This window comes from Passer domesticus, chromosome 18, assembly GCF_036417665.1.
Source record: "Passer domesticus isolate bPasDom1 chromosome 18, bPasDom1.hap1, whole genome shotgun sequence".
NCBI classification, from domain to species: domain Eukaryota; kingdom Metazoa; phylum Chordata; class Aves; order Passeriformes; family Passeridae; genus Passer; species Passer domesticus.
In genome coordinates this window covers 12,517,501-12,544,115 of record NC_087491.1, presented here as the reverse complement: position 1 = coordinate 12,544,115, position 26,615 = coordinate 12,517,501, and the positions used below count along the sequence as shown (strand labels likewise).

The 26,615-nt window shown below is 51.2% G+C and overlaps 2 protein-coding genes and 1 long non-coding RNA gene across 13 annotated transcripts in view; 2 read left to right on the top strand and 1 right to left on the bottom strand.

Moving 5' to 3' along the window:
• Window positions 1-4,766, bottom strand: part of PBX3 (PBX homeobox 3) — a 102,052-nt gene extending 97,286 nt beyond the window's left edge. For 2 of the 6 annotated variants that reach the window (XR_010348981.1, XM_064393557.1), the window contains exons 1-2: window positions 3,610-4,732; window positions 2,700-2,773 (exon numbers count right to left, since the gene is read on the bottom strand). Coding sequence is in view for 5 of the 6 variants with exons in the window: in XM_064393557.1 (XP_064249627.1) it covers window positions 2,700-2,773; window positions 3,610-3,806 (271 nt within the window). In the remaining variant the exon portion in view is untranslated. Of the gene's footprint in view, window positions 1-2,699; window positions 2,774-3,609 lie in introns of all 6 variants that reach the window. The other 4 variants (XM_064393554.1, XM_064393553.1, XM_064393552.1 and 1 more) reach the window with 4 other exon arrangements.
• LOC135283093 (uncharacterized) lies at window positions 2,255-4,176 on the top strand. The gene is made up of 2 exons (XR_010348982.1): window positions 2,255-2,797; window positions 3,142-4,176. It is a non-coding gene; the product is annotated as an uncharacterized LOC135283093 (long non-coding RNA).
• Window positions 4,767-7,380: 2,614 nt separating the features above from the next.
• The window catches only part of MAPKAP1 (MAPK associated protein 1), a 78,279-nt gene continuing 59,044 nt past the window's right edge, over window positions 7,381-26,615 (top strand). The window contains exons 1-4 of one of the 6 annotated variants that reach the window (XM_064393546.1): window positions 7,381-7,404; window positions 16,667-16,987; window positions 19,985-20,074; window positions 24,381-24,529. In XM_064393546.1, the coding sequence (XP_064249616.1) occupies window positions 16,729-16,987; window positions 19,985-20,074; window positions 24,381-24,529 (498 nt within the window). In that variant the 5' untranslated portion in view covers window positions 7,381-7,404; window positions 16,667-16,728. Of the gene's footprint in view, window positions 7,405-8,334; window positions 8,460-15,759; window positions 15,958-16,067; window positions 16,261-16,666; window positions 16,988-19,964; window positions 20,075-24,380; window positions 24,530-26,615 lie in introns of those variants that run through there. The other 5 variants (XM_064393547.1, XM_064393550.1, XM_064393548.1 and 2 more) reach the window with 5 other exon arrangements.

Here is a 26,615-nt window from a genome sequence, read left to right as displayed (position 1 = left end):
CAAACAATGGTGCAAATCAGTTTTTGATTCCTTCTGGCAGGACGTGAGGAAACGGAGTGTGACACAGGTATGCAACAGATGTGAGCGTGCGTCCAGTGACACCTCAGAGAGCAGCAAAGCACCGCCAAAGGGAGCCACCAGCTCCTCACTCGCTCATCTTCCTATTTATTGGAGGGGCTTCAGTAGAACTCTGCTATAATTTTTCTTTGAACTAATTAAAGCCAGAGGTGGCAGTTTCTTTATGAACACCGTGCTACCTTGTGGTTGCCTCTCAGAATACACACAGCTATTAATAGCTGTAAAGCACTTAAATGTATTATGCAGCACTTTTGAAAATGTTAAAATGTTAAAAAAGAAATGTCAGGCTAAATTCAGTACCTCGGTGATTTGCTTTGTACATGGTAAATACCTCACAGGGAGAAAAAATAAAAAATCTTCAGCTCCTGACCCTGTGTGAGGCTTTCAGAAATGAGATGCATCCATTAACCCTTGCTGGGAAGCGACAGAGTGGCTCCATGCAAACTGAGGATTCCTCCTCGTGCTCTCTCCCATCCAGCCTCACAAAGTCCTCGCTGACTGTACTGAAAACTACTAAAATGTAAATAAATACATCATTCAAAATAAACATTACTTAAATATCGCATGACTTGTTTCTGAACAGACATGACCTCCTCACCTCCGGAGGAAGACAGTGATGAAGCCATCACGGCAATTCCCACACCCAGGTAAACTTTGGTTTGACCAGGAAGAATGAAACGGCAGCACATGACCCCATCGGAGGCAGGTTTGAGCACCTGGCAACTGTGGGACCACAAGACAATGCAGAGCCCGAGGCGGAGAGGGGGACACCTCTGCTCTAACTGCATCTCAGACCCTTCCTCGAGCTCCCAGTTTAGAATTGTTTGAGCCGTTCCCTCCGAGAACAGCTTCCAGAAAACAGGCTACAATTTATTTTCACGTTTTCTTTGCTTTGGCACACTAAGTAAAGCCTGCACAGACATTTCACCTCAACTGGGAGACCCTGAGTGAAGGTCCCCTTCCGGGAAGAGTTTTTGGTGGAGGTGTGGATCCATCTCCATCAATCACTCGGAGCATTAATCGTGTCCCTCCCGTGCTGCGGGGCTGGCAGGAGCTCGCCTTTGGGCAGGCAGACGCCTTCACTCTTTGTTGGTTCCCAGCCATCTCACAAAAGAGAGATAACTTGAAAACTTGCTCGACTTCCTGCAGCACAAATGCAGGATCCCAACTCACGAGTTATCACTGAAACACCCCGAAAGGTTTCAGAGCAGAGGCTCTTGCCAGGTTCCCCCTCGCCTGCGAGGCGGCGGCTTCACAAACACCCTGTGCCAGTAATCCCACTGCTGAAAGGACTCGGGTTTTCCTCGCAGCTCACCTCTGACATGTGCCTGACTACACTTGCCTTTCAAAACACTGAGGCTAAGCCCTGTGCAAATAAAGTGACCGCGGGACCCACGCCTGCCTGTTAATTGAAACGTGCCTCCTGCAAATGTCTGAACACCGAGGGCAGGTTGCGCTCTGCCTGCGGAGCAGGACGGGCAGAGAAGTTTAGGGAAAGGCAGGAAACAAACACAAGCCGAAGGAAAGGGGTTACGAGCCGGCCGAGGCGGAACGTAGGTAGGTGGGAAGGGAGAGGGATCATTCCCCTTATCCCGGGTAATATAATGCAACATAAAGCAGAATCAATCTTAATATTCACAACACAGTCAATACCCTAGTGCTTAGCTGTCAGCAGGAACTGAAGTGGATCCCCGGTAGCAAAGAAACCCTTGGACATAAAGCACCATAATTCACAGAGAACCGCTCACTCCGGGCTCCACAGCTCAGATTTGCAATGATTTCACGTTGGGTTGTTTTCGTCCAGGTTTATTTTTTCAGCGTGGAATTAAGCAGAACGTTATTGAGAATCACATAGAGCTAAAAAGCCAGGCAATGGCTTAAGCTATATGTGAATAATTGGCTATTCATTTTTAAATTCAGTCATAATAAATGTTTTTGCTATTGTTAAATGTTCTTACTATTGTCAAACGTTCTTATTCTCATTAAATATTGTTTTCACTAAATGTCCTTGTTCTCGTGATACAAAGCAGAATACTTTGTAAATTTCTTCTTTAAATAAACAAACAAAAAAATCTATAAATTCAGCGGTGTGAAAAAATTGCAAAAAAAAAAAAAATCTCCTCAAATGCCCACAAGAAAAGCACGGAGTTTATTCCTGCCGCGTTAATGTAGACCAGAAAAACCCGCACTTCTGAGATGATTTTTGAGAATTCTGGCGTTTAGAAAGCCGGCGCCCGGGAGGCGCGGGAGCAGCGCCGGGCACAGGAGCGGGCTCGGGGCGCCCACGGCGGGGCCGGCTCGGGCTCGGCGCGGCGCGCCCGCCCCTCACAGCGCTCACGGTGCGGTGCCGGGGTTAAACCCCGCGGTCACACCGCCCCGGGATGCCGTTCACACACCGCCGGACGGCACCGCGGCGGCTCCGGGGCCGCGGGGGCCGTGAGGGGGGCACCCCCGCGCCATTTCACGGCGCTCCCGCCGCCTGACGAGCCGCCGGGTGCCCGCGGCCCCGCGGGGCTCGGCCCGGCCCCCGCCCCCGGCGGCGTGAGGGGCGCCGGGCCCGGCGCGGCGCGAGGCGGGAGCGCTAAGATGGCTGCGGCGGCGGCGGCGCGGGCGGCCCGTACCTGTTTTCTCCTTGATCTCGCAGAGGACGCTGAACAGGGCGGGTTTCATCCTGTGGCAGTTCAGGGCGTGTTTCCTGCAAGAGAGCACAGGACAAGCGGTTAGCGCCGGGCTCCAGCAACATGGCGCCTTCCCCGGCCCCGCGCCGCGGCCGCTCGCCCCCCGGCCGGGGGTCCCGGGGCCGCGGGCAGCGAGGGCCGGCCGGAACCTCCCTCATCCCGCTCCGCTTTCATGCGGAATTATCTTTGTGCCAACACCGCCCGAGCCGGGGGGAAAAACCACCCCCCTCGTCCCCGTCCTGCGATATTAGAACTGATTTATTAAGGAGATTGGGGAGAGGGGGGGGAGGTGTACAGAGTTAACATTGTTTTTGTATTTATTGTGATTTAACACAGCCAGGGGTTGCTTCGGGTTTTATTCACACACACACACCCTCTCCTGCAGCAATATTTGGTCAGATTTATAATTCATCTGCTGCCACTTTGAGACAAGAAAAGAAAGAAAGAGGCAAAGTTGTACTTTGAGGGATGGCCGGACAGACAGACGGATGGACGGCGGCGCAAAGGCCGGGATCCACCGGACAGCGTCCAGCGGCAGCGGGCAGGGACCAGCCACAGCCTCCCGCGCACCGCACCGGCGGCAGAACCACCGCACACTTCTACATTTATCATATCTATTTTTTTTTTTTTTTTTAAGGAAAGAAATTAAATAGCAACTTGGCTCTGCCTTGGCTGCTGGTAATTTCTCTTACGGCCCCAAGAAGTTGCTCTTAATTGTGAGACTCCGGGTCTCTGCAGAGGAGCAGGAAGGAGAGAAACAAAAACCACACACACACACCAAAAATAATTAAAAAAAATAATAATATTAATAATAATTTTTTTAAAAGACAAGGTTTAATTAGACGAAACCAACTTTGCTTGTGCCTCATCCAGGCTTTGGTCAGTGATGGTCATGATCTGATGGAGGATGTCGCCGATGTCCTGCTTCCTGCCGTCGCCGTCAGCCCCTTCGTGTCCGTGGGGAGGCGGCAGGGCCATGCCCCCCTGCACCGAGTGCCCGGCCAGGTTGACGCCGGCCAGAGTCTGCAGCATCCTGGACTGATCGTCCATGGCTCCGGGCCGGGCCGCGCTCCGGGCGCTCACGGCAGCGCCTGCCCCGCTCAGTCCCAGTGCCGCGCTCCCGGCCGCGCTCTGCACACACACCACGAAAAAGGGAAAAAAAATAGCCAAACAAAACAGTAACAAAAAAAACGTAGTATTTGTGTTTTGACCGGATCTCAGCTGTTTATTCCACTCTCTTCTCCTTCCCAGGGCAGTAAATCACTCTCTTCTTTAGTTACAATCTTCTTTCATCATCATCATATTGGTGCCTCGGATAAATGAGCTGAGCAGATTTCTGTGAGGTTTTCCTGGTACAATCTTCCTCCAAAGCTTTTTTTTTTTTCCTTTTTTATGTTTATTGTTGCTTTTTATGTCTTTCCCCACTTGTCCAAAAATCTTCTTTGCAAAAAGGCAAAATTAAAAAAAAAATTAAATACAAAATCAAAAAAACTCGCTTTCAAATCCTTCAGAAGTTGGGAGGGTGCAAACAGCAAAAACCACAACAAACCAGCGAACACCCCCACCCCCAAATTGCAACATAAAAAAGCCAAGAAAACACAATCACAGAGGGAAAAAAAAAAATTAATCGCCCTCCCCCCCAAATAACAAACGATCCCAAGTCTGTGCACGGGGGTGAGACAGCAGCAATCAAAAGTTTGAACTTGTGCAAAGAAAAGAGCGGAAATAACGGGGAAAGAACTGTAAAAAAATTAATTACACACTCTCTGCAAAGCAATGTGCAAAAATATCGGCCCGCCGGAATTTATGAGCCCCGCGCCCGGTGCCCGCGCGTGTTTTATGTTGTTTGATGGCCGCTCCGGTGAGGGATTGACAGGCTGCCAACGCCACTCACTCACCGCAGACGTGTCACCCTGTGAAGGAGCCGAGCGGCGCGCGAGAGGGAGCGGAGCGCCGGCCCCGCCCCGCCCGCCGGCCCCGCCCCGCCGCCCGCCGCCCCGCCCCGCCGGGCGGGCCCGCCGCCCCGCCCCGCCCCGCCCCGCTCCGCGCGCGCGGCCCTCCCGCCGGGCCCAGCGGCGCCCGCGCTCCCGGGGCGGGCGGGAGGCGGCGGCCTCGTGCCGGAGCGACGGGCGCGGCGGCCAATCGCCGCGCGGGGGGGCGGGAGCTGGCGGCAGCGCTGGCCAGTCAGCGCGCGAATGATGCTGCCGTGCCCCCCTTCCCGACCTCGCGTCCCGCCCCCGGCTGAGGAACTTGTGATTGGGCCGTTCGAACGGCGGCGTGGGCGGGGCGAGCGGCCCGGGCCCCGCCCCCGTTGCCGTGGTGACGGCGGGCCCGGCCCGCGCGGTCCCGCCGAGCTCCCGGGGGAGCCGGGCCTGCCCCGGCACCGGCAGCCGCGGCCCTGCGATGGAGCCCCGGTCCCGCCGAGCTCCCGGGGGAGCCGGGCCTGCCCCGGCACCGGCAGCCGCGGCCCTGCGATGGAGCCCCGCCGAGCTCCCGGGGAGCCGGGCCTGCCCCGGCACCGGCAGCCGCGGCCCTGCGATGGAGCCCCGCCGAGCTCCCGGGGGAGCCGGGCCTGCCCCGGCACCGGCAGCCGCGGCCCTGCGATGGAGCCCCGCCGAGCTCCTGGGGAGCCGGGCCTGCCCCGGCACCGGCAGCCGCGGCCCTGCGATGGAGCCCCGCCGAGCTCCCGGGGGAGCCGGGCCTGCCCCGGCACCGGCAGCCGCGGCCCTGCGATGGAGCCCCGCCGAGCTCCCGGGGAGCTGGGCCTGCCCCGGCACCGGCAGCCGCGGCCCTGCGATGGAGCCCCGGTCCCGCCGAGCTCCTGGGGAGCCGGGCCTGCCCCGGCACCGGCAGCCGCGGCCCTGCGATGCAGCCCCGGCCGGACGGCGGGCCCCGGGCCGGTCTGCCGCGGCCTGTGCCCTGAGTGTGTCCCCGCGGAGGAGCTGCGGGACAGAACGGGAGCCTCTGGCACAGCCCGCGGCTCAGGCCGTGCGTTAACGCAAATTAACTTTGTGTAAATGTGCACAGAAGCGCGGAGAGGGGAAGAGAAAAAAGCGCAGGCACCAAGGGTAATCCCGAGCTCGTTCTTTGAGAGGTTGGATCGTGGCCGCCCCTCCTCAGCCTCTCTTCTGTGGGACACTGCCCGCTCACTGCAGGTTCCTCGGTTCTGCTCCATTCTGCTCACATTTTGGGTGGTGTCCCCACAGACACCTCTCAGGAGTCCCATGCAATGGAGAGCCCCAGCAGCAATTACAACCGTCCTTAACTGGCTGTATGCGCCCTGTCTGTGAGGGACGATCTCAGTGGAGCCGTGCCCAAAGTCAGCCCTCGTCCGCTGCCCTTCCTGGTGGCGTGGCGGATGCCTCGGGCTCGGCATGGCCCGAGCAGAGCTCCCGGCCGCCCCAGTCCCCGCTGGCATCAGCTGGGCCCTGGATGTCACTGGATGCCACTGGAACCCTTCTGCCAACTGGCAGGGTCAGGTGTGGCTGGTGCACACAGAGATGGCTCCTGGTCAACAAATCTGTGGGCTCACCGTCCCCCCCGTGCCGTTAGTAAATTCATCCACATTTCAATTACTTCACATCTTAATTACTCCACCATTGTCTGTCTTGAGCCAGTGAGTTTTCAGGGCCATCCAGTTTTACTAAGAACGCTACCCCAAAGGCATTTAAAATTGGTATTATTGTGATGTTTCACAGATGCATTTCCCCCGGCGGGTGAAGTGGATGGAATGGGCAGCCCCCTCAGCCCCTGGCCCTGCCAAAGGGGACAGGGCTCCCTGCAGGGACGGCTGGGCCCCACCACGTCACTGAACTGCTGTTCTGGGTGATTTTTGGTACTGTTGTAGGAGGCTGAGCCCGTTCACCCCAGAGCTCTGTGCTCTGCCAGCTGCAGCCAGGCACTCCTGGGGCAGCTCCAGCCCTCCCTCGCTGCACTGCCAGGCGCTGCCACCCGCTCCTCTCGGGCCCTGGTGCCACTTGTGCCGCGCTGCCCACGGTCCCTGTCACAGGGAGCTGCTTTTTGCCGTGTGCAGCTCTGGCACTGCCGCGCTAGGCTTTCCTCGGGGATTAACGAGTCTCCTTGGTTCCACTAAGCGAGGACAGGGACACACGGCCAGGCCAGCAGCCCTGGGGACAGCCGGGACCAGCTGCAGGAGGCCGGAGGTGGCGGCGGGCACCGCTGCTGGTCCCGGCAGCCGTGTGGAGCCGCCCCGGAGCCCCGGAGCCCCGGGACGCCGCTCAGGGCCGCGGGCAGCGCTCGCACCCCCTCGTGTCTGCACACCGCGCGCCGCGCCTTAAACGCCACCGTGTTTTTACAGGAAATAAAAACCGCAAACAACACTGGGGCGGTCCCCGTGAGAAAAGCCCCCTCTGTGTCCGGGGAGCGCCGCGGGCGTCCCCGGTACGGACCCGGGGCATCCCGGCCGGGCGGCCGTGCGCACCGGCGCCCGTGACCCGCGGCCGTGCCGCCGCCGCCGCCCCGGCCCGGGCCGCCCCGCGCCGCCGGTGCCGCCGCCCCGCCCGTTCCGCGCCGTCATTTCCGCGGCCGCGGCGCTTCCGGGTCGCGCGCGGCCCCGCGCCCGTTCCGCCGGACCCGGACCCGGAAGCGGCTGCGCGGCCCCGCGGCGGCGGCGGCGGCGGCGGCGCCGGTAAGTGCGGGGCGGGGGCGCGCCGGGGCTGCCCGCGCTGTCAGCGCCTCGCGGGATGCCGAGACCGCCGGCCGCGGTGCCAGCCCGCCGGGAGCGGCTGGGGCCACCGGGGCTCCCCGGGAGCGCAGGCGGGGCCGCTGCCGCGGGGTCCCGGCGGCGGGGCGGGCGCAGCGCGGCGCGGGGCTGGCGGAGCGGGTCAGCGAGCGATGGGTGGCGGGGGCGGCAGGGACCGGCACGGCGTGCCCGGGGTGCCCGGGGTGCCCGGGGAACGGGAGGCACGCGGCTGCCGGGACGCTCCGGCCGCTCCATCCCGGTCCCGTCACACGCCCCCGCGCCGTGTCCCGGCTGCTCTGCCTGCCCGGCTGCCGTGAGCAGCACCGCGCCCCAGTCGGTGCCTTTCGGATGGGCTCTCGGTCCGGCACCGGCTCCCAGCGCCCTCCGGGCTGCGCGCACCGCACAACACCGGGCAGCGGCACACGGGTCCGGGACACGCAGCACGGAGCTGATTTCTGTGCTGGGGAAGTTTGGTAATTGACTAAACAGAGATGCCCGAGCCAAGCTTGGGTGTCCTGAGCGTGTTCTACAGGATTTTAGGCATCCGGGGATTATCAGGTAGATGCGAGACTGGGAATTGGACTCTCTCAGTTACTTTTCCAAATTCAGAACAGCTCCATTCACGGACACTTTTTTGGGTTAGATTAAAAATAAATTGAGATCAGCATGTACGTATAGACGTGTACAGAAATAACTGAAGCAGGGAGAACCAGTTTAGTCAATTTCTGTATCAGTCATGTTTCAGGTCTTTGTTGTTACACCCTTTCCTCATCTGTTGGTTAAATTTTCACCCAGTTGCAACAAGTAACAAACTAAAAAAAAAAACAAATAACGAATGTTAAAATAACAAGTAACAGCTACATTCTTGTTGTGCATTTCCTTTGGATCAGTGGAGGCCTCGGCAGGTGAAGCAGCCTGGCGCAGGGATCTGTGTTCTGTAGCAGGAAATTTTCCCGGCCGTTTGAAGTTGTGAGCGTGAAAAGCACACACCTGTATGAAAGGTCAGTTATGGTAACAAATGGCACAGCACAGGAGCAGCGTTCTGGTCACATCCCCAGGCAGGAGCAGCCCACCTCCCATGTTTGGAGATCACACAGTCACTGAGGCTGGAAAAACCTCTGAGATCATCGAGTCCAGCCTCTGACTCACCACCACCACCTTGGCAGCCAGGCCAGACATGAGTGCCACGTCCAGTCACTCCTTGCACACCTCAGGGCTGCTGATTCCACCCCCTCCCAGGGCAGCCCCTTCCAGCCCAGACAGCCCTTTCCATGCAGAAATTCCTTCTGGTGTCCAGAATTCCTTCTGACATCGAGGGCAGGTGCTGCTGGCTGGGAAATGGGATGGAGCTCAGGGCTTTCCACTTGTTCCCATCCAGGTGCTGGCAGGGGCAGGTTGGAGCCGTGGGGCAGAGCCCGGGGTGCCCAACCCCTGGGACCCACCGTGCAGGGAGGGCTGCCCCAGGTGTTGTTTCTGTCAGTGCCTCTGACACAGACCCCAGGCTGTGTTTCAGTGTTAACTCTGTGTGTGTGTGAGCGAGGAGCCCCATCAAACTGGGATGCCTTGCTGTTCACTGTCCGCTCAGTTTCGTGTCCCACACAGCACAAGGGCAATCCCTCCCTTGTTTGCTTATTGCCTGAGAAGTGTTGTATCTAAATCCATTATTGTGAGAGCAAAACAAAGCTCCTTGAATATATTTTGTGTGCTCTTGAAAGAGACAGACCCAAAATTAAAAGCCAGAGGAACAGGGGATTCATCTTTTGCTGAAGAAATGTGAATCTGTCCAGTTCCATTTGACATAAAGCCCCAAAGGGGCTGAAGGGCTCAGGCATTTTTAAGTAAGTCTGATCATCATAAGTATTTCTTAAGTCAGAAGCAGCTTGCATGCTGCTATATTTAAAAAATAAGATTATGATCATGTTTTTAATACAATAAAAATATTTACATGCACTCAAAAGCAGAATGGCAACAACCTAAAGGAACTGACCAGGACCGAAGTGTTTGTTTTGTGAGTGCTGCTGTTCCAGGCACACGCCTGGCTGGCAGTGCCACACCAGCCTCCGTGTGCTGCTGCAGAGCTGTGCTCGAGCCCCTGGGCTGGCTGCACCTGCATCGTGTCCCCAGGCTGTGTCCTGGCTCAGACAAGGCAGCCTCTGTGAGCCTGGGGACCTCTGTGTGTGTAAAACCCAGACAGAGCAGCATCTCTCTCAGCAGCAAACTGGCTAAACAGTAAAATGGTGAAGCTTTCTGCTTCAGTTTTTTTGGGCTTGTATTGATGTGTATGGAATTTATTAGGTTTTTTTGGCTCTTGAATATCACACTGAGAATTGTGAAAAGAGAAGCTCTGGTCTGATATTTGAGCACTGTGCTTTCATTCTCCACTCTATGACAAGTTATTTTGTGTATCACAGAATCCCGGAGTGGTTTGAGTTGGAAGGGAGCTCAAAGCCCATCCCATCCCATCCCACCCCTGCCATGGCAGGGACACCTTCCACTGTGCCAGGCTGCTCCAGCCCCAGTGCCCAGCCTGGCCTTGGGCACTGCCAGGGATCCAGGGGCAGCCACAGCTGCTCGGGCACCCTGTGCCAGCCCTGCCCTACCCTGCCAGGGACAATTCCTAATTCCCAATATCCCATCCAGCCCTGCCCTCTGGCAGTGGGAGCCATTCCCTGGCTCCTGTCCCTCCATCCCTTGCGTGTGGTGTCTCCCCATCTTTCCTGCAGACTCCCTTCAGGAGCTGCAAGGCTGCATTTAGGTCACTCCTGGGCCTTCCCTTCTCCAGGCTGAGCAATGCCATTCTCTCAGCCCTTCCTCATAGCAGAGGTGCTGCATCCCTCTGATCATTTCTGTGGCCTCTTCCAGACCCGCTCCAACAAGTTGATGGCCTTTAGGAATGTTCAAGCTCAGTGAATCGTCTTTAAAGCATTTTAGGCATATGAGTTTCAGAAAGTGTTCCATGGAAAAGCACCTTTGTTGAAAGTCTTCCTTCCCAGCTTTCTGTGCAGAAGTCCATCAGCTTCACCTTCTCCTGGACAGGGACTGCTGTTCCCCTGGAAAAGAGTGTTCAGCAGGAATAAAAGTGAAATGAATGCTATGTGTTATTTACAAGGCCCTCTGGTTTTGTTTTGTTATTTTAGAGCCAGCAGCAATTAAGCCTCGGTGATGAACTCCGATATTTTTTCTGCACAGCGATTCTCCCACACGCGTGCTGTGAAATTGGGTCGGGGGGTTGTGGGTGACCCCGTGAGGCCCTGCAACTGTGCTGTGTGCCAGGCAGAGCCTGCAGACAGCACGAGAAGCCGAGCTGAAGCAGGGCCGTGAGAGATGAAGCTCAGTGTCTGAGCACATTGCGGGAGGCAGAGGCGGGCAGCAGCGGCGCGGGCAGCGCCTGCATCCCGCGCTCAGCACAATATCTGAATGAAAAATGACAACACTTTGTCATCTGTTCAAATTGATATTGCACTCTCGGCTGTGACAGCTGAAAAGGCCCACAGGTGCCATATAAAGAGGTGACCATGTTGTCATATTTCATTTAGGCATCCCTCTGCAAAGCCATAATTACCTAATTAGGTTGTTAATTAGGAGATTAGCATTTCGCTATATTGATAGAATGCTCTTTGCAGGCACGAGTCTAGATACAGATTTGTCTGCCCTAATTTATAATCTCTGCCTTTTTTGTACTTATTTATTTGCTTAAAATCTTGATGCAAGATTTCTCAGGTTAGCAGAGAATCAACTTGTCTGCAATTAAACAAAGATTTGACAAGATCAGGAAAGAGAAGAGTGAATACTTCCCATACATACCCCAATATTTTCTCCCCCCATCTAAAGCTCAGTAATTAAAATATTGGAATTGGTGTCATTTGCATCCTGATTAGTGTGACAACAAAAGTATAGCCAAATTCCAAGCAGTTCAAAAATACAGAGCTAGTGCCAGATTGATTTACAGGTCTGGAAATGAACAAATAATTTGTTGGAAGTTGTGTGTAATGCAGTGTTTGCTCATCATAACTTCCCAATTCCAGTCTCTCTTGTGAGAGAGCCTCTTTATATGACTGTAAATGATTATTTCCTTTTTAATGATAGGACCAGAGTGTGAGTGACACCTTCTGCAGATAAGTATTCACTCTTAAACGCACTTGAGCTTTTGCTGAAACATAAACTTGAATGTTCGTATATTTCAGTTCACTTTCCTTTATCCTGCCTGCCCAGGACCTGTCTATGTTTGAGGGGCTTGATTATTTTTGCTGCTGCAAATGCAGATAACCAGAACCATTTCTTGTGCAATTGCAGACAGAAGTTGACTGGGAAATTATTTCATAGACCCTGAATCATAAATTTTGAAGTATGTTCGTGCCGTCCTGTTCCTGCTTATATGATGCTGGGGAAAAATCAATTTTTAATTCTAATCTGCCTATCTTTTTCATTAGTTTTTAAAGATCACTTTGAAGAGCAACAGTCAAGGAGGTGTTTGAGTACAGGGACTCTGGAAGCCCTTGAATGATAACATGACCTGCAATGGTATATCATTTTTCCAGCTTGCTATGTTTTGAGTTTGTTAGCAATTATCTTGGATCCAAATTGTACCTTCCACAAGTTGTGTCTTTGGAATAATTTCTTTTACTTTGAATAGGGCTTTAATTGTTTATTACTTCCTTAAGGAGGATAGTAAATTTGAACAATATTAAAACAAACAAACAGAAAACCAAAAACAAACTACAGCTTTGCAGAACATGAGGAAAGAAGCTTTTTTCCCCCTTCTAACTTTATAATTTAGAGAGAAAGATACATTTCAGGAATTGGCTTGAGAGTTTTGTGGGAAATTTGGAACTGCTTTTAGCCATTTGAACTGGAAGACTCTTAAACTCATTCCATCAAAACTGGTGGAACTTCCAAGTTGTAGCTCTTTCCTGCAGCAGAACATTTTTGGTTGCTGACAGCTTTCTCTGATTTTATTGTTTCTTGTAGCTTGTTTAGAAGTCTGTGTATTTCACAGCATGAAAGGCAAAAATATCAACCCTTCACGTGAGGAAAACATTTCCTGTAAGGTGCCATGGCAAGGTGGCACTGTCATTTTAGGGACACGTCCTTCACTCAGAGATGTGCTGGTGGCACCACAGGGCTTTTGGTGGAGCTGGAGGGCTCTGAGCTGGAGCCTGTGACCTTTGGGGCAGGTACAGGGTGTGAGAGTGCCTGCTGGCCAAGAGAAATCTGTATTTCCACTGGAAAATGTGTCAGGAGCCGCAGGAGGGAGCAGGGCTGGCATGGGTGGCACAGAGGGCCCTGCCCCACGGCTGGCAGCTGTGGAGGGGACACACCTGCCCTGCCCTGTGCTGCTGTGGGGCAGTGACAGGGACGAGCCACCTCGCGCTGGGCAGTGGCAGCGAGGCGTTGCGTCAGACTCGCTGTGCTCATTTAAAAAGCCCAGGAAATCCATTCTGAAATAGCTGCCTTTTCCCCAAAGTGAGGAAAGCTGCTCTCAGCATTTTTCACGCTCAAGGTCAAACGCTTCCCCTGCAAGCAGCAGCGAGCAGGGCTGACACATGGCTGCAGTCCCCCAGTCGGTGGGTCCGGCACGGAGCTGCTCCCAGCTGTGCCTGCTGCTGTCTGCCTGACACGTGCTGGGCACTGGGATGGATGGGAGGGATGGCAGCCATGGGGCTGAGCTTGTCCTTTCCCCTGATCCCACACTTGCTTTGGTATCTCGTTGTCACCTCGTGTAGGTTAACGTGCAGATATGATACCCTGGGTGGGGTTTGGTGGGGAGGCAGGAGAGCCAGACAATCTTTATTTAAATAATTGCAGTACATCAAGCAAGCAGGAGGGTCACACGAACAGTTAACATGTTGTGATGATGAAGTTGCCTCCCGAAATTCAGCTGTGTTCAGCTGTGTGTTCAAGGTACAGCCTGCGTGGCTGCAGATCCTTTTCCAAGACCTTTGTGTCACCTCCTGGCAGCGGAGTCGTTTGTTAGCACGCTCTGCATTGCTCATTGTGTGCAGGTTATGAATGAGCCTGATCTGCATAAAGCCCTGCTGCCCTCGCTGGGAGAGCCCATCCATGCCATAAATATAGCCGTGGGGAACTGCAAGAGCAATACTGCTGATAAAAATAGTAGACTGAGATGCAGCTGTCTGGTGCTGCCACAAAGTTCCTGTGAATCCTGGCGAGGCGTTCAGCCTCTTGATGGTGCAGTGTGACATCTTTGGGGATGCTCTGTGCCTGCACAGACTGAGGGGGCTGTGCTCCCCAGGCCTTGGGGCACGGCAGAACGGCAGAATCACAGCCATGGGGCCAAGAGGGGACAGGGAGCATTCGTCCCTGGGGTGTTGGTCAGACAAGGTGCAGACAGTTAGATAGGTGAATAATAAAGATCAGAAGAAAGTGAAGATCTCTGTCCACCTGTGTGATGATCACAGGTGTTTGCCAATCAGTACATCATTAAATCCCAGCCCGTTGTACAGAAATAGCCAACTCTAAAATTCTGGAGATTTCACACTGCTCTCTTCAGTTTTAGTGTTTGCACAGAGTTATGTTTGACAGCTGCTTGCAAAGTGCTTTATTCAGTGGTAGAATATTATTTGTATAGCACAAGTATTAGAAGAACATTTATTTCTTGTTTATGATTAAATAATGCATAAGGTGCTGGTGCTCAGAAGGTCCCTGAATTCTGTTAAATTCAGCTCCTCCGTGAGGATGTGGTGATGCTGTGTGGGTGTAGGAGTGCAGAAGGGCTGTGCTGGCAGATCTCAGCAGATCTAGACATTGGGTTTGGGTCTGTGATTTTGCTGGAACCTTCAAGGTGTTTGTAGAAAGGTTTGTAAAACTGGACTTTGCTTCTTTGAGTTCTTCTCTCTCACTGGAAGTTGCTGTTCCTCAGAGTGGGTCTGTGCCTTTATCAACAGGAGAACTGGTTAGAATTCTGGAGGCTACAACTACTAAATAAGGCATCAAAACCTGAACTGAATTTGGGGGTCTGACCTTTTTTTTTGTTGTTTTTTTGAAGGGCATTAACTGTTCAGAGAGTTTCCAGCATTAATGTGTTGATAAATTAGCTTTAATGTACCTTTTTGAAAATTCTGAAGAGGAGGAAATAAAAATACGTTTGTGTAAAAGTTGTGTAGAATTTCCAGCGCTTTCTCAGCGTTCAGGTTTATGGGAGAGGCAGTTGCACACGTACAGTTGGAAGAAGCTTGGCTGATTTAGCACAGGACTGTTAATGGCAGGAAGTCGGGGTGCAGGGTATAAAGGTAAAACTCTCGCATCTGCTGTTACATGTTGTTAACTCCCTCAGCAGACATTAAATCATTTCAAGTACAATAATAGTGTGGGAGGTAAATTAACTAACCATTAACAATCTTATAAATACACAATTAACATGCCAACATTTATATGACACATTGATGGGGCAGCAGTAATTTTTGATTGGGAGTTTGCAGACCTTTCCGACGCCCGAGGCTGTTGCTTATTTAAACAAGTTTTTGCCAATTGCAGGTACACGTGGCCTTTCCTAATCAGTGAGTAGAAATAATTCAATTTAAAGAACATTCTCGACATGTGTTTTGCCATGTCCATAGGCTGTACTTGGTGGTGTCTGTGTTTTTCAGGCCCCAGTGGGGCAGGGTCAGAGCCCTGGACACGTCAGTCCTTTGGTGGGACATTTGCCTCGTGGCCTCTCCCTTGGAGGACAGTGAGAGCTCCCCCAGGAGCAGCCCTGCTTACTTTGATGGAAAGAGTCAGAAAATTAAAACAGAGTGTGGAGTTGTGGTGCTCTGGAGCCTCAGGAGATCCCATCCAAACTCCCACCCCAGGCAGGGCCAGCAAAGCTCCAGGCTGTGTCCAGGTGGGCTTTGGGGGTCTCCAAGGATCCTGCTGGAGTGAATTTCACTAATAGCAGAATTTATGGGGACAAAAAAGGGGACATGGAAAAATGCATTGACTGGTTCTGGAACAAGCCTGGCTGGTCCTTTCTGCCCCTTCCCTCTGTTAAAATGTCCCAGGAGAAGACCAGCTGCCTTCAGCAGATTCTCGTGGGACGTGGCGTTGTGTGATTTAAGCAGCAATTTTGCAAGCAGCAGGGACAGGAGATTGCTGGTGTTTCTGAGTTCAAAATCCCAAACACACACATGCAGCTCTGTAAAGTGTTTTCCTCTGCTTAGAAAAGCAGTGGGGATTCCAAACTTCTGGAATTTACATCTAGTCTTGCCCTGTGAGCTCAGACAGCCCCCTCAGGCGGAGGTGTCCCAATGGCTCCTGCTGCTGCTCACGGATGGACTCGCTGCATGAACAGGAATAATTATTTTTTTCTTTTTAGGTTATTTCCAGCAGGTAATTTTTTGATCCAGCTCATCCCACAGCTCCACTGCCAGCTTTGGGAGATGGTGGAGTTCCTGGGGCAGGTCAGGCAGGGCATGGAGCTGCCCCTTTCACAGTCAGCCCGGGCTTGAATCAGATTGGCATCACTACAAACCCACAGCTACAGAAAAATCAGATAACAATGTGAGCGTGGTTTGGGTCCTGTGGTTTGGGGTTTTTTCCTTTTCCTTTTTGCCCTCTGCTTTGTTTCAAAAGGCCACTTGAGTGCTCTGAATGAAATATCTTAGGTAAGTGGCAATTACTGTTCTTAAAGTGCTTTAGAGCCCAGGCGTGTGGTATTTGGTCACAGAGCTTTCTGTGTTACAGCATTGCCCTGTGTGAGCACCATGCAGCAGCAGATGTTCAATATTCTGCCCTGAGACACTAATCTCTTCATGTTTAAAGCTTTTCCTGGAAATACAAAACCTGAAGAGAGTCTGTAATAAGGTACTCAAAAAGTTGGTGTGTAGATGCAGAAGCAAAAGAGAAACACAGTTGTGATGGGTGAAAAGAAATCCAAACCCCTGTCAGTTTTGTAAATGGATCAGTTGGAACAGGCAGATGTTTCTGCTCTGGGTTCTCTTGCCATCCTCCTGTGTGCAGCCCTGCGGGGTGGTTTTCCTTACAGCAGCCAGGTGTTGCAGAGTGCTGGGACCTGTCTGTAGGCATCTCTGCTGTCCTGGGACTCGGGTTTCAAGCTGTCCTCAAATGGATCTCAGCAACCAGTGTGGCATAGGTGACCTGGGGCAGGGTGGAACAGTTTGCCCTAAGCCTGTCGGGTTTGTGCCTCCTTCGGGAGTGGGGGTTTGGGTTTTCCTGTTTGCTGCTGCAACGCCGTGCCCGTCCTTTGCAGGTGCGTGCCCATGAGGCAGGATGGAGAGGAGATAGTACGGTGAGGCGGCGGCCCGCGGCAGGATGGCTTTCCTGGACAACCCCACCATCATCCTGGCGCACATCCGGCAGTCGCACGTGACCAGCGACGACACGGGCATGTGCGAGATGGTGCTCATCGACCACGACGTGGACCTGGAGAAGCTGCAGCCCCCGGCGGCGCTGGGGGACAGCGGCCCCGAGCCCCCGGGCACCAACGGGGAGCCTCAGGGCTACGTCTACTCCCAGTCCGTGGACATCACCTCCAGCTGGGACTTCGGCATCCGGCGCCGCTCCAACACAGGTGCGTGGTGCCCTGGGCAGCCCCGGCCCTGGCTGCAGGACACACCAGGGCTGGCCTGCTGTCTGTCACAGCCCCTTGCAGTGCTGAGCCCCTTTCAGAAGGATAGAGTGATTCAGTTACTTTAGAGTGCTGTCAGCCGAGCCTTAATTGCTGTTTTACCTGTTCCTGTAAGGGGAACGTCAAGGTAGTCGGTTTTGTAGATATAAAAAAATTCAAATTGTGGAGACATCAAATCGAAATCCAAAGTGCATGAACAGTCTTTGATATCTCTATTGTTACTGTCTGGAGGGGTGTTAACTTTTGAACAGGATAGTTATTTTCTGAGAAAAAAAATCTGCCTAGTGAGGCATCAAATGTATTTGTTATAAAAGAGAGGAATGAAGTTTTATGTGAGCCAGCAAAGGGAATGATTTGTCTGTATTTTGTCTCTTGAAGTTTTATTTCTGAGAAAAAAACAGATTAGGAAGTTTAAGGGTGAACACCTTTGCAAAATACACTCATTTTGTCATGGCTGGCAGAAAGCTCTCCCATGTGGTGTTTCATGCAGGGGATATCCAGACTTCTGCTTAGACCTGAGGAATGTTATGAGCAGGAGTTCTGTGAGATAAAATACAGAGGAGAAGGTTGGTGTGCAGTGGTCAGTACTGACCTCCTTTTCCTGTTTCTGTATATTTTTTAAAATGATTTCTGCAGGTATTATAACACCACCTAGAGCCCAGAAAGCACCTCTGTGCTGTGCTTCACCAGGAAAATGTGTGCGTGATGCCAGAGATACTGAAAGGCCTTTTAGAAGGAGGAAGTTGTGAGAGGTTCCAGAAAAGCTTTGGCACTGATCTCCTGTGGCAGAGTGAGGTTTGGAAATAAACTGAGCTTAGAGCCCAGCCTGGCAGGAGGTGTGCTGGCAATCCAGGCTGGGGCACTTCAGCCCAGGTGCAGCTCATGAGGAAGGAGAGGCAGAGTCTGAGGGTTATGGAATTACTCCAGAAATGGTTCTGAAGGATCATTTCACCAGGGAGCAGTCTGGTGGAATGATCCCCATTGGAATTATGGTCTGAAGGCATTTCAGTGCCAGCTGGGGCATGTTCCAAGGGCAGGGGTGGGAGCCCTGGCACGTCAGGAGGAGGGGGCAGTGCCAGGGGTTGCCAGGTGAGCAGCACAGTGCCCAGGCCAGGAGCAAAGGCTCAGCTCAGGGCTGACCATTCGTGAAACCACAGCTCACCAGACTTTGGATTTTCACCCCCAAAACTGTCCCTGGCTGCCTGTGACAGCGAGCCCCCAGTAATTCACATTTCTAAGAGGTGCTGGCATTCCATCGGGTGTGGCAGTGCTGTGGCACAGTGCCACAGTGAAATGGTCACTCTGATCAGCTTAGGCGGAGGAGCAGCGTGGGTCTGGGCAGGTGCTGACTCTGCTCTTGGACATTTGTTTTGACAGGGGGTGGAAATGTCAAACAGGATAAAAATGTGCATTATCTTGTTTCTAGTCTATGGGTTTTCCTTAATTCTTTTTTTACCTGTTCATCTAACAGATTATATTTTATTATATTAAAATATTATTTATTTATATCTTCTGATAGCTCATTTGGAAGGAAGGGGTTTTGGAAGGTAATCTTGAGTTACAGTGTGGAGAGTAACTAGTACAAACTTTCAGAATAAAATACCTATGCTACAACAGTGTTTTCCCAATATTTAAACTTATGAGAAGGGATATATTTCTTATTTCATTAAGAGGAAGCTACCTGGAGGTATTCAGGTTCTAGCATGGTGTTGTTAATGGGAGATACTTATCAAAGTCCCCATTTGTGTTGCACCTTCAACTGCTTGCTACAGCTGTTCAGCTTCGAAGGAGCATTTTTTTATCAGTTCCCTCATTGATAGTTTTTATGGGGAAAAAAATACTTTCTTGTCCACAATTTAGTTCAAAGACCTAAATGCAATAGAGTAATAACAGAAGGGATAGAAAATATTTATTAATGTTTTTTAATTGCTGAAAAGGCTCAGGGAACTCCACTTGTATCCAAAAATTGTCAGAGTAATTTAGCTTTTTAGAGTCTCTTCTACAAACCCATTTTAGTTAATGAATTATCTCAATACATCAAAATTGCTAATATGTCCAGCAAATTGTTTCCTTTGGGGATCAGCACTGTTAGTTCTACTTCCCAGTTTTAATCTGCTTATTTGGAGTGCATGATATCAGTGGTGTCTTGGGGTCGTTGTCTCGGGTGGCTTCCATCAGGTTTTCCCCCAAGGAAGTCTTACAGTTAACAAAAAAGGTAATTTAAGTTGTTGTCTGCTACCCTGGGCTGCAGTTCCTTGGTATCAGAACTATTTGGGGCTTTTTTTCCTGACCATATTTTGAAGATGGAGTCAAAATATATGTAAAGAAATACTATATTCATTTTAGGATTTGACTAATGTTGTGAAGATACAAATCATTTATTTTACTACCTATAAACTGTTTCAGCCTACTGAAGAAAAAGCCGTGCTAATTTATATCGCTTTGACATTTTATAATTTTCATGATTTTTAGATAAAGGATTTTATATTTAAAACTTTAATAGTCTAGTCTGAGTTCATTTATCTTTAATTTTTGAAACGGGTAGAGTAATTCATAACAGTAATTTTATTCCTGTAATGTAATATTCACTTCAGTTCATTTGTGCATTAAAATTCCTTTAAGACCGTTATTAATGATTTATATAATGAAATGTCATATTAATCACAGAAGTTTTCACATTTTATTATTCTCTTCCATGTTAATACTATCTTTATGATCTCTATTAATGTTTTATATCCTCTAATTTCAATTATAAATCAAGAACATTTTCATGTTTTTGTTGGTATTTGCTTTTCAGGGGTGCCACCTTTAAAATTTTATGACTTTTTCCCCTACATATGCAGTATAAAACATCTTTATTCATATAAAGGTAGTTAATTATGTCTTTGTTTATAGTAAACTTTCATTGACAAACTTATAGTTGTAATATTTCTTTTCAAGCTCAGAGACTAGAACGTCTGCGGAAAGAGAGACAAAATCAAATAAAATGCAAAAACGTTCAGTGGAAAGACAGAAATACTTCTTACTCAGGTAAAATAAAATACCTCTTCTTTTCCTGCTGTTTTTACTCCTGCCTGTGATGGTTACAGCATTTGCAGGTTGTGATTTTCACAGCCTAGAGGAAATGCCAATGCTTTGTGCTGTCGTGGGTGCCAGCCCTGGCCAGGGCACCCAGGGGGTTAACAGGGCAGAGGGGAATGTTGGGCACCCACTTGGGGTTGTGGGGTTGGGGATTTAGGGGTTATGGGGTTAGGACGTTATGGGGTTAGGGAGTTAGGGGGTTATGGGGTTATGGATTTGTGGGGTTATGGGGTTAGGGAGTTATGGGGTTAGGGAGCTATGGGGTTGTGGAATTATGGGGTTGTGGAGTTATGGGGTTGTGGAGTTATGGGGTTATGGGGTTAGGGAGTTATGGGGTTATGGAGTGGGCTCTGCACCCCAAGGTATCCCTGGGGGCTCAGGGTGTCTGTCCCCTCAGAGGCTCAGAGGGGCCTGGGCAGGGCACAGCCCTGGTGGCACTGGCAGTGTGGCACAGCCCTGGTGGCACTGGCAGTGTGGCACAGCCCTGGTGGCACTGGCACAGCCTTGGTGGCACTGGCAGTGTGGCACAGCCCTGGTGGCACTGGCAGTGTGGCACATTCCTGGTGGCACTGGCAGTGTGGCACATTCCTGGTGGCACTGGCAGTGTGGCACAGCCCTGGTGGCACTGGCACAGCCCTGGTGGCACTGGCAGTGTGGCACAGCCCTGGTGGCACTGGCACAGCCTTGGTGGCACTGGCAGTGTGGCACAGCCCTGGTGGCACTGGCAGTGTGGCACATTCCTGGTGGCACTGGCAGTGTGGCACAGCCCTGGTGGCAGTGTGGCACAGCCCTGGTGGCACTGGCACAGCCCTGGTGGCACTGGCAGTGTGGCACAGCCCTGGTGGCACTGGCACAGCCCTGGTGGCACTGGCAGTGTGGCACAGCCCTGGTGGCACTGGCACAGCCCTGGTGGCACTGGCAGTGTGGCACAGCCCTGGTGGCACTGGCACAGCCCTGGTGGCACTGGCAGTGTGGCTGAGCCCTGGTGGCACTGGCACAGCCCTGGTGGCACTGGCAGTGTGGCACAGCCCTGGTGGCACTGGCACAGCCCTGGTGGCACTGGCAGTGTGGCACAGCAGGGTCAGGAGTGGCCCTGCCCAGGTGTCTCTCTCCAGCTGCAGCATCAGGGCCTCCAGGGCACTCCCCAGCACTTCCAGCTGCATTTGGCACATGGTGCCATGGGGGTTTTGTAGAGCTCACTTACATAGAGTATTTTTGTGGCTACTTTTTTAGATAAGGTGCAAATCTTAAGAAATAAAGAGTGTATGTGTGATCTACTTAAATGCAAGCATAATAAATGCTGGCTTGGCTTATCTTTCCTTTCCTTGGTAAAACTGTTATCTCTGATTTCTCAAAAAATATTAAATTCTGGTTTTGTTAATTATATAATTAAGTATTTGTGACTGGATGTTCTACATAGTTTAAATTGTAGTATATGAAATTACAAATCTGTCTCAATTTTCCTATTTTAGAGCTCAAGCTAGTTTCTATTTCTGTTGTATTTGACAGACATTCAAGCCTTCGTAAGGTCTGTCATGCCTACTTCTTTCAAAATTTGTGTATATCTTAATGAGGTTCCTCTGTAATCTCCCTTTTTTTGCCTAATTCCTCCTATCTCCGTGGCTGTCATTTGCAGAAGGTTCTCCAGCCCTGTAATATCTTTTTCAGAGGAGTGAACAAAGCTGCTCACACGAGCAGCACGCTCGCACTAATCCTTAATTCAGTGTTCAGCTGTGCTGGATACCCCTGTTAATGCATTCTGAAATGTTTTTGCCTTTCTCCTCCTGTAAGCAGAGTTGTAGGTTTTAAAGGTTAATCTACCATAACCTCCAACTCTTTGCTCAGTATTTTATGGCCCTTGGCCAGTGATGCTGCAGATCCCTCTGTGTCTCCTGCACTCTGAGCTGGCTCAGGCTGGGCTTCCTGCAGCCCTGCTGCTCCTGGGGCTCCATGGCCCATCCCCTTCTGTCCCCAGAGCCACACTTGTCTCCTCTGAGCCACTCTTGTCCCCTCTGAGCCACCCTGTCCCCTCTGAGCCACACGTGTCCCCTCTGAGCCACACCTGTCCCCTCTGAGCCACCCTGTCCCCTCTGAGCCACACCTGTCCCCTCTGAGCCACCCTGTCCCCTCTGAGCCACACCTGTCCCCTCTGAGCCACACCTGTCCCCTCTGAGCCACCCTGTCCCCTCTGAGCCACCCTGTCCCCTCTGAGCCACACCTGTCCCCTCTGAGCCACTCTTGTCCCCTCTGAGCCACCCTGTCCCCTCTGAGCCACACGTGTCCCCTCTGAGCCACCCTGTCCCCTCTGAGCCACACCTGTCCCCTCTGAGCCACCCTGTCCCCTCTGAGCCACCCTGTCCCCTCTGAGCCACACGTGTCCCCTCTGAGCCACTCTTGTCCCCTCTGAGCCACCCTGTCCCCTCTGAGCCACACGTGTCCCCTCTGAGCCACCCTGTCCCCTCTGAGCCACACTTGTCCCCTCTGAGGAATGTGCAGGCAAATGGATCAGTCCCTGCCTGATGCAGAGCAGACTGAAATTAAAAATAAAGAAGTTACACAAAAACTCCAGGCTCGGGGCTGTTGGCAGAGCTGGTTTTCCTTCTCTGCTTGGCCACTGAGATCTGGGTGCTGCTCCCTTACTGCATGAACAGCCCTGCAGCAGGAAGGAGGAGCCCTTCAGGACATCCTCTGTACCTTTGCATCTTGCATTCCTTCATCAGGACATCCTCTGTACCTTTACATCTTACATTCCTTCATCAGGACATCCTCTGTACCTTTACATCTTACATTCCTTCATTTCAGAGCATATCAAATGCAAATTAACGATGTGTCAAGGAAATCCTTCCCAAGTCTTGCATTCAGCCCATGCTGACATGCAGGACATGCAGAGTAGCTGTAGATAAAAACTTCATTTTTCACTTGTGCGAGTAAAACCTTTGTATTGGACTCCAATGTCCTTTCCAAGTGCCCAGGAACTGTCAGTTAAAGAAAATACTCCAGCACAAGGCTTTAGATTTTTTTTTTAAAAAAATCAGGTACAAGAGCTTGTTGAAAAACCAAAACAACCTAATGGAGTTAAAGTGGCCACATTGAAAGGGATTAAATCAAGCTTTTTTGGTTAATTGCAGCCTCTCACAGGCCCGCTGGGGATCTCTCAGTGCCAGTATTTAGCACCTCTGCCAACTGCCTGAATTTTAAGGCAATCTGCTGATAAAAATAAATGGAGCTTTTGACTAGTTATCATTTGACAGGTTTTAATTTTGCACTCTAAGAAATGAGCCAAGTCCCTGCAGATCGAGTGCCGGGTCATTCCCTCTCGGGAGCAGTTCCATCTCCCTGGAGAGGCAGGATGGGGATCTGGGAGCTGTGGGGAGCCCAGGGCAGGGGAGCTGGGCTCGGCCCTGGGCAGGGATGGATGGAGGCTGGGGGCTCTGCTTCCTTGGGCAGCTTCAGCCACAGCTCCCTGCAGAGAGAGCCCTTGGTGCTGGTGTGCTGAAACACCCTGTCCTGACTTCACAGTGCCTTGTAACGTAGGAAGTCCTGGTTTTCAGGGATTTTTAAAGTAAATTGGGAGTTGAGCTGTTGTTGGAAATTCAGCTATGCACTTTCTTCACATAAAAAGGCTTTTTTGAGCCTTCACAGACCACACAAAGACCTCCTGAACTTGCATCCCTTTGTTTTCAGAAAGCTTTTTTGTTGTTATTGTTCAGACTGTTGATCTGGAATGGTGGTTTCAGGTTGGACATCTTTAAGAGGGAGGCTGTATCCAGTCCCCATGAGAAGGAGAAGTCAGAGCTGTCCTGGGCTGGGGTGGTGCCAGGGCTGCAGCTGGCAGGGTGCCACTGCAGGGCAGGGCTGCTGTGCCACGTGCTGCAGCCTCAGTGGCAGCTGTGCTGCTCCTGTGGCAGCAGCTCCTTCCCTCCGTGTTCCCTGCTCCTGTGGAGAAGGTAGGCAGGCAGAGAGACCAGGAATGTGCCGTTCTCTTGGTTGTTTCCTGACTCCAGTGGGTCTCACACTGATCAGCTCTGTTCTCTGTACAGGAAAACTCACCTTTTTCTCAGCTTAAACAGGAGCATCATTCAACCTTCTTAATGGCTTCATGTCTTTGGGCTATGAAAGAGTGGTGGTAGATGCTGCCCTGCTGGAGCATTTGTAGGTTTATTTATTTGATTTTGTGCTCCCTCTTATGATGTTATCTCTCTGTGGTGAGCAGCAGCCTCTGTACATCCCCTCTAATCTCTTTTCTGATCTGCAGCAGAGGAGCTGAGCTCACTGTTTGAAAAGAAGAATTTTCGGGTGAAATCCCCGTGTTCTGGGAAGCAGTCCATCCTCTCTGTGCGGCTGGAGCAGTGTCCCCTGCAGCTCAACAACCCCTTCAATGAGTACTCCAAGTTCGACGGCAAGGTGAGTGCCCGGGGCTCTGTCGGGTGCCAGGGCTGCCCTGTGCCCAGGCCAGGCTCTGCTCCTGCTTTGGCTTCTCCAGGCTCCACGTGGGCTCCGTGGTGGCCGTCAGGTGCTGGCAGTGCTTGTCTAGAAACGAGCAATGCAGTGGTTCCAGCTTCAGCAGAGCCATTTCTGCTGTTTGCATTACAATTCTGGACTGAGAATGAGCCTTCTCTGCCGTGCTGTTCCCTCCTCCAGCAGGTTGATTGTGACAGAGTCCTGGCAAGTCTCTCTAGAGGTGATGAGACCCTTTGTGTAAATGATTGATTATTTGGCATTTAAAAAACCCCAAAACTGTTCTGTGTATCCACATCACAGCGCTTGCTGAATATTCCATGATCCATGTCCTTGTCCTCAGTGCTCTGTTGAGAGTGGGAGCAGCCATGCTCTCTTTGAGGGTGGGAAACTGAAGTATCAGTGGGTGGTATCTGAGGCAAAAAGAAGCACTAATCCTTGTGTTTCTGCACAAGTGCTGATTTGTGTAACACAGGGAGGAGACTGGCTGCAAACCTGGCAGGTCGTGGGGTCAGGACATGGATCTGATGCTGCTCACACTGGGGATAAATGTCTTCCCTGTACTCCACATTGTCAGATATCCCTGTCATCAACTCTAAAAACTGAAATATAAACATGGGTGTGATGGATCATTGTCATATTGTTCCAAAACAAGTATAAATACTCCACAGATCTGTTTTCTGCTGGATTTGTTTGTGGAATCTCCTGTGGGAGGATGGAGTTTGAGCTTCATTACCATTGTGATGGAAGAATTTCATATTCTGTTAGGTGTTCTTGAAGTGGAAAGTCAGATCCATAATTCCAGTGACACTTCTAGGAGTATCTGGAATATTTGTGAAATGGTAACTTTTACACTATGAAGTTCAAGTGCAAAAGCTCCTCTGTTGTGATTTTGTATTTATTAGCATGTGGCAATTAGTGCTAGCTCAGTTTTCAGAATTCCTGGCCTCATTGATGAGTGACAGCAGCACTTTCAGGCTGACAGCACCAAGAGGCCTTTTTTCTAAACTCTGGGTTTGTTGTTCTTGTGCCACGAAATTTCAGTTGGGCAAACATTTAAATGATATCATGTATAGGGGAAGTAAAAATCAAATAGTTCTTTACAATCCAAAATAATTGAATGTGCATTTTGTTAGAGTATAATCTCACTCTGTTAATTTTAACACCATTGTTTCTATTACTCTGTTAGTGTATCAATAGTTTGCATACAAAGTTTATTCTCTGTAGCTCTGTATGTATGATCTAGTTTAATGCTTGGCTGACCATCTGAGATATAGAAGAAACATAACTCCAGTTGTGAGTTATTTTGCTTCAGTTCTCATGTAAGTTCAGTCAGTAAAAGCACCAAAAATCATCGAGCTTTTAAAAATTATTTTTAATGACATATCGTATGTCTTGTATTTATTTTTATTGATAATAGATGAACAGCATTTCACAGAAATATCATTCTTTCAGGGAATAGTGCATGACTTATTTACATAATTAACAGAGCCATGTATCTCTGGGGGAAATGGAACATAATTGGGGAAAGGGGGGGTGAGGAGGGGCTGGGGGCCTAATTAAACATGTCTTAAAAACACCCTACTTAATTATGTATTTACTCAGGGGGTCAGAGTGGCTGTGAGATCCTTAAGGCTGTAAGCAGGGCCATGGTGGAGTTGGGCAGTGCAGGTTCCAGGCTGCTCAGTAGCCCTCCTGCCTTGGTGCTGGGTGAAGCTCAGTGCTGTGCTGGGCTCTGTCCCTGCCCGTGCTCCCCGTCCTGCCTGGGCTCAGGGCCTGGCCTGAAATCCAAAAACCCTCCTGGTGCCCTTCCCTGTGCCCCCCGTGCTGTGTTCAGTCAGCTCAGCCAGAGCCTGGCATGTGCCGTGGTGCCAGCCTAGCCAGCGTGGGCACTGCTCACATTTGCAGGTGTTCCCTGCCAGATTTAGTGTCTCTTTCATAACCACTTCTGTGATTTTATGAAACAGTAAAATTTTAAAGCACTCTAATTTCTTCCTGTCCTGATCGCTTCATTAATTATCAAAACAGTAGA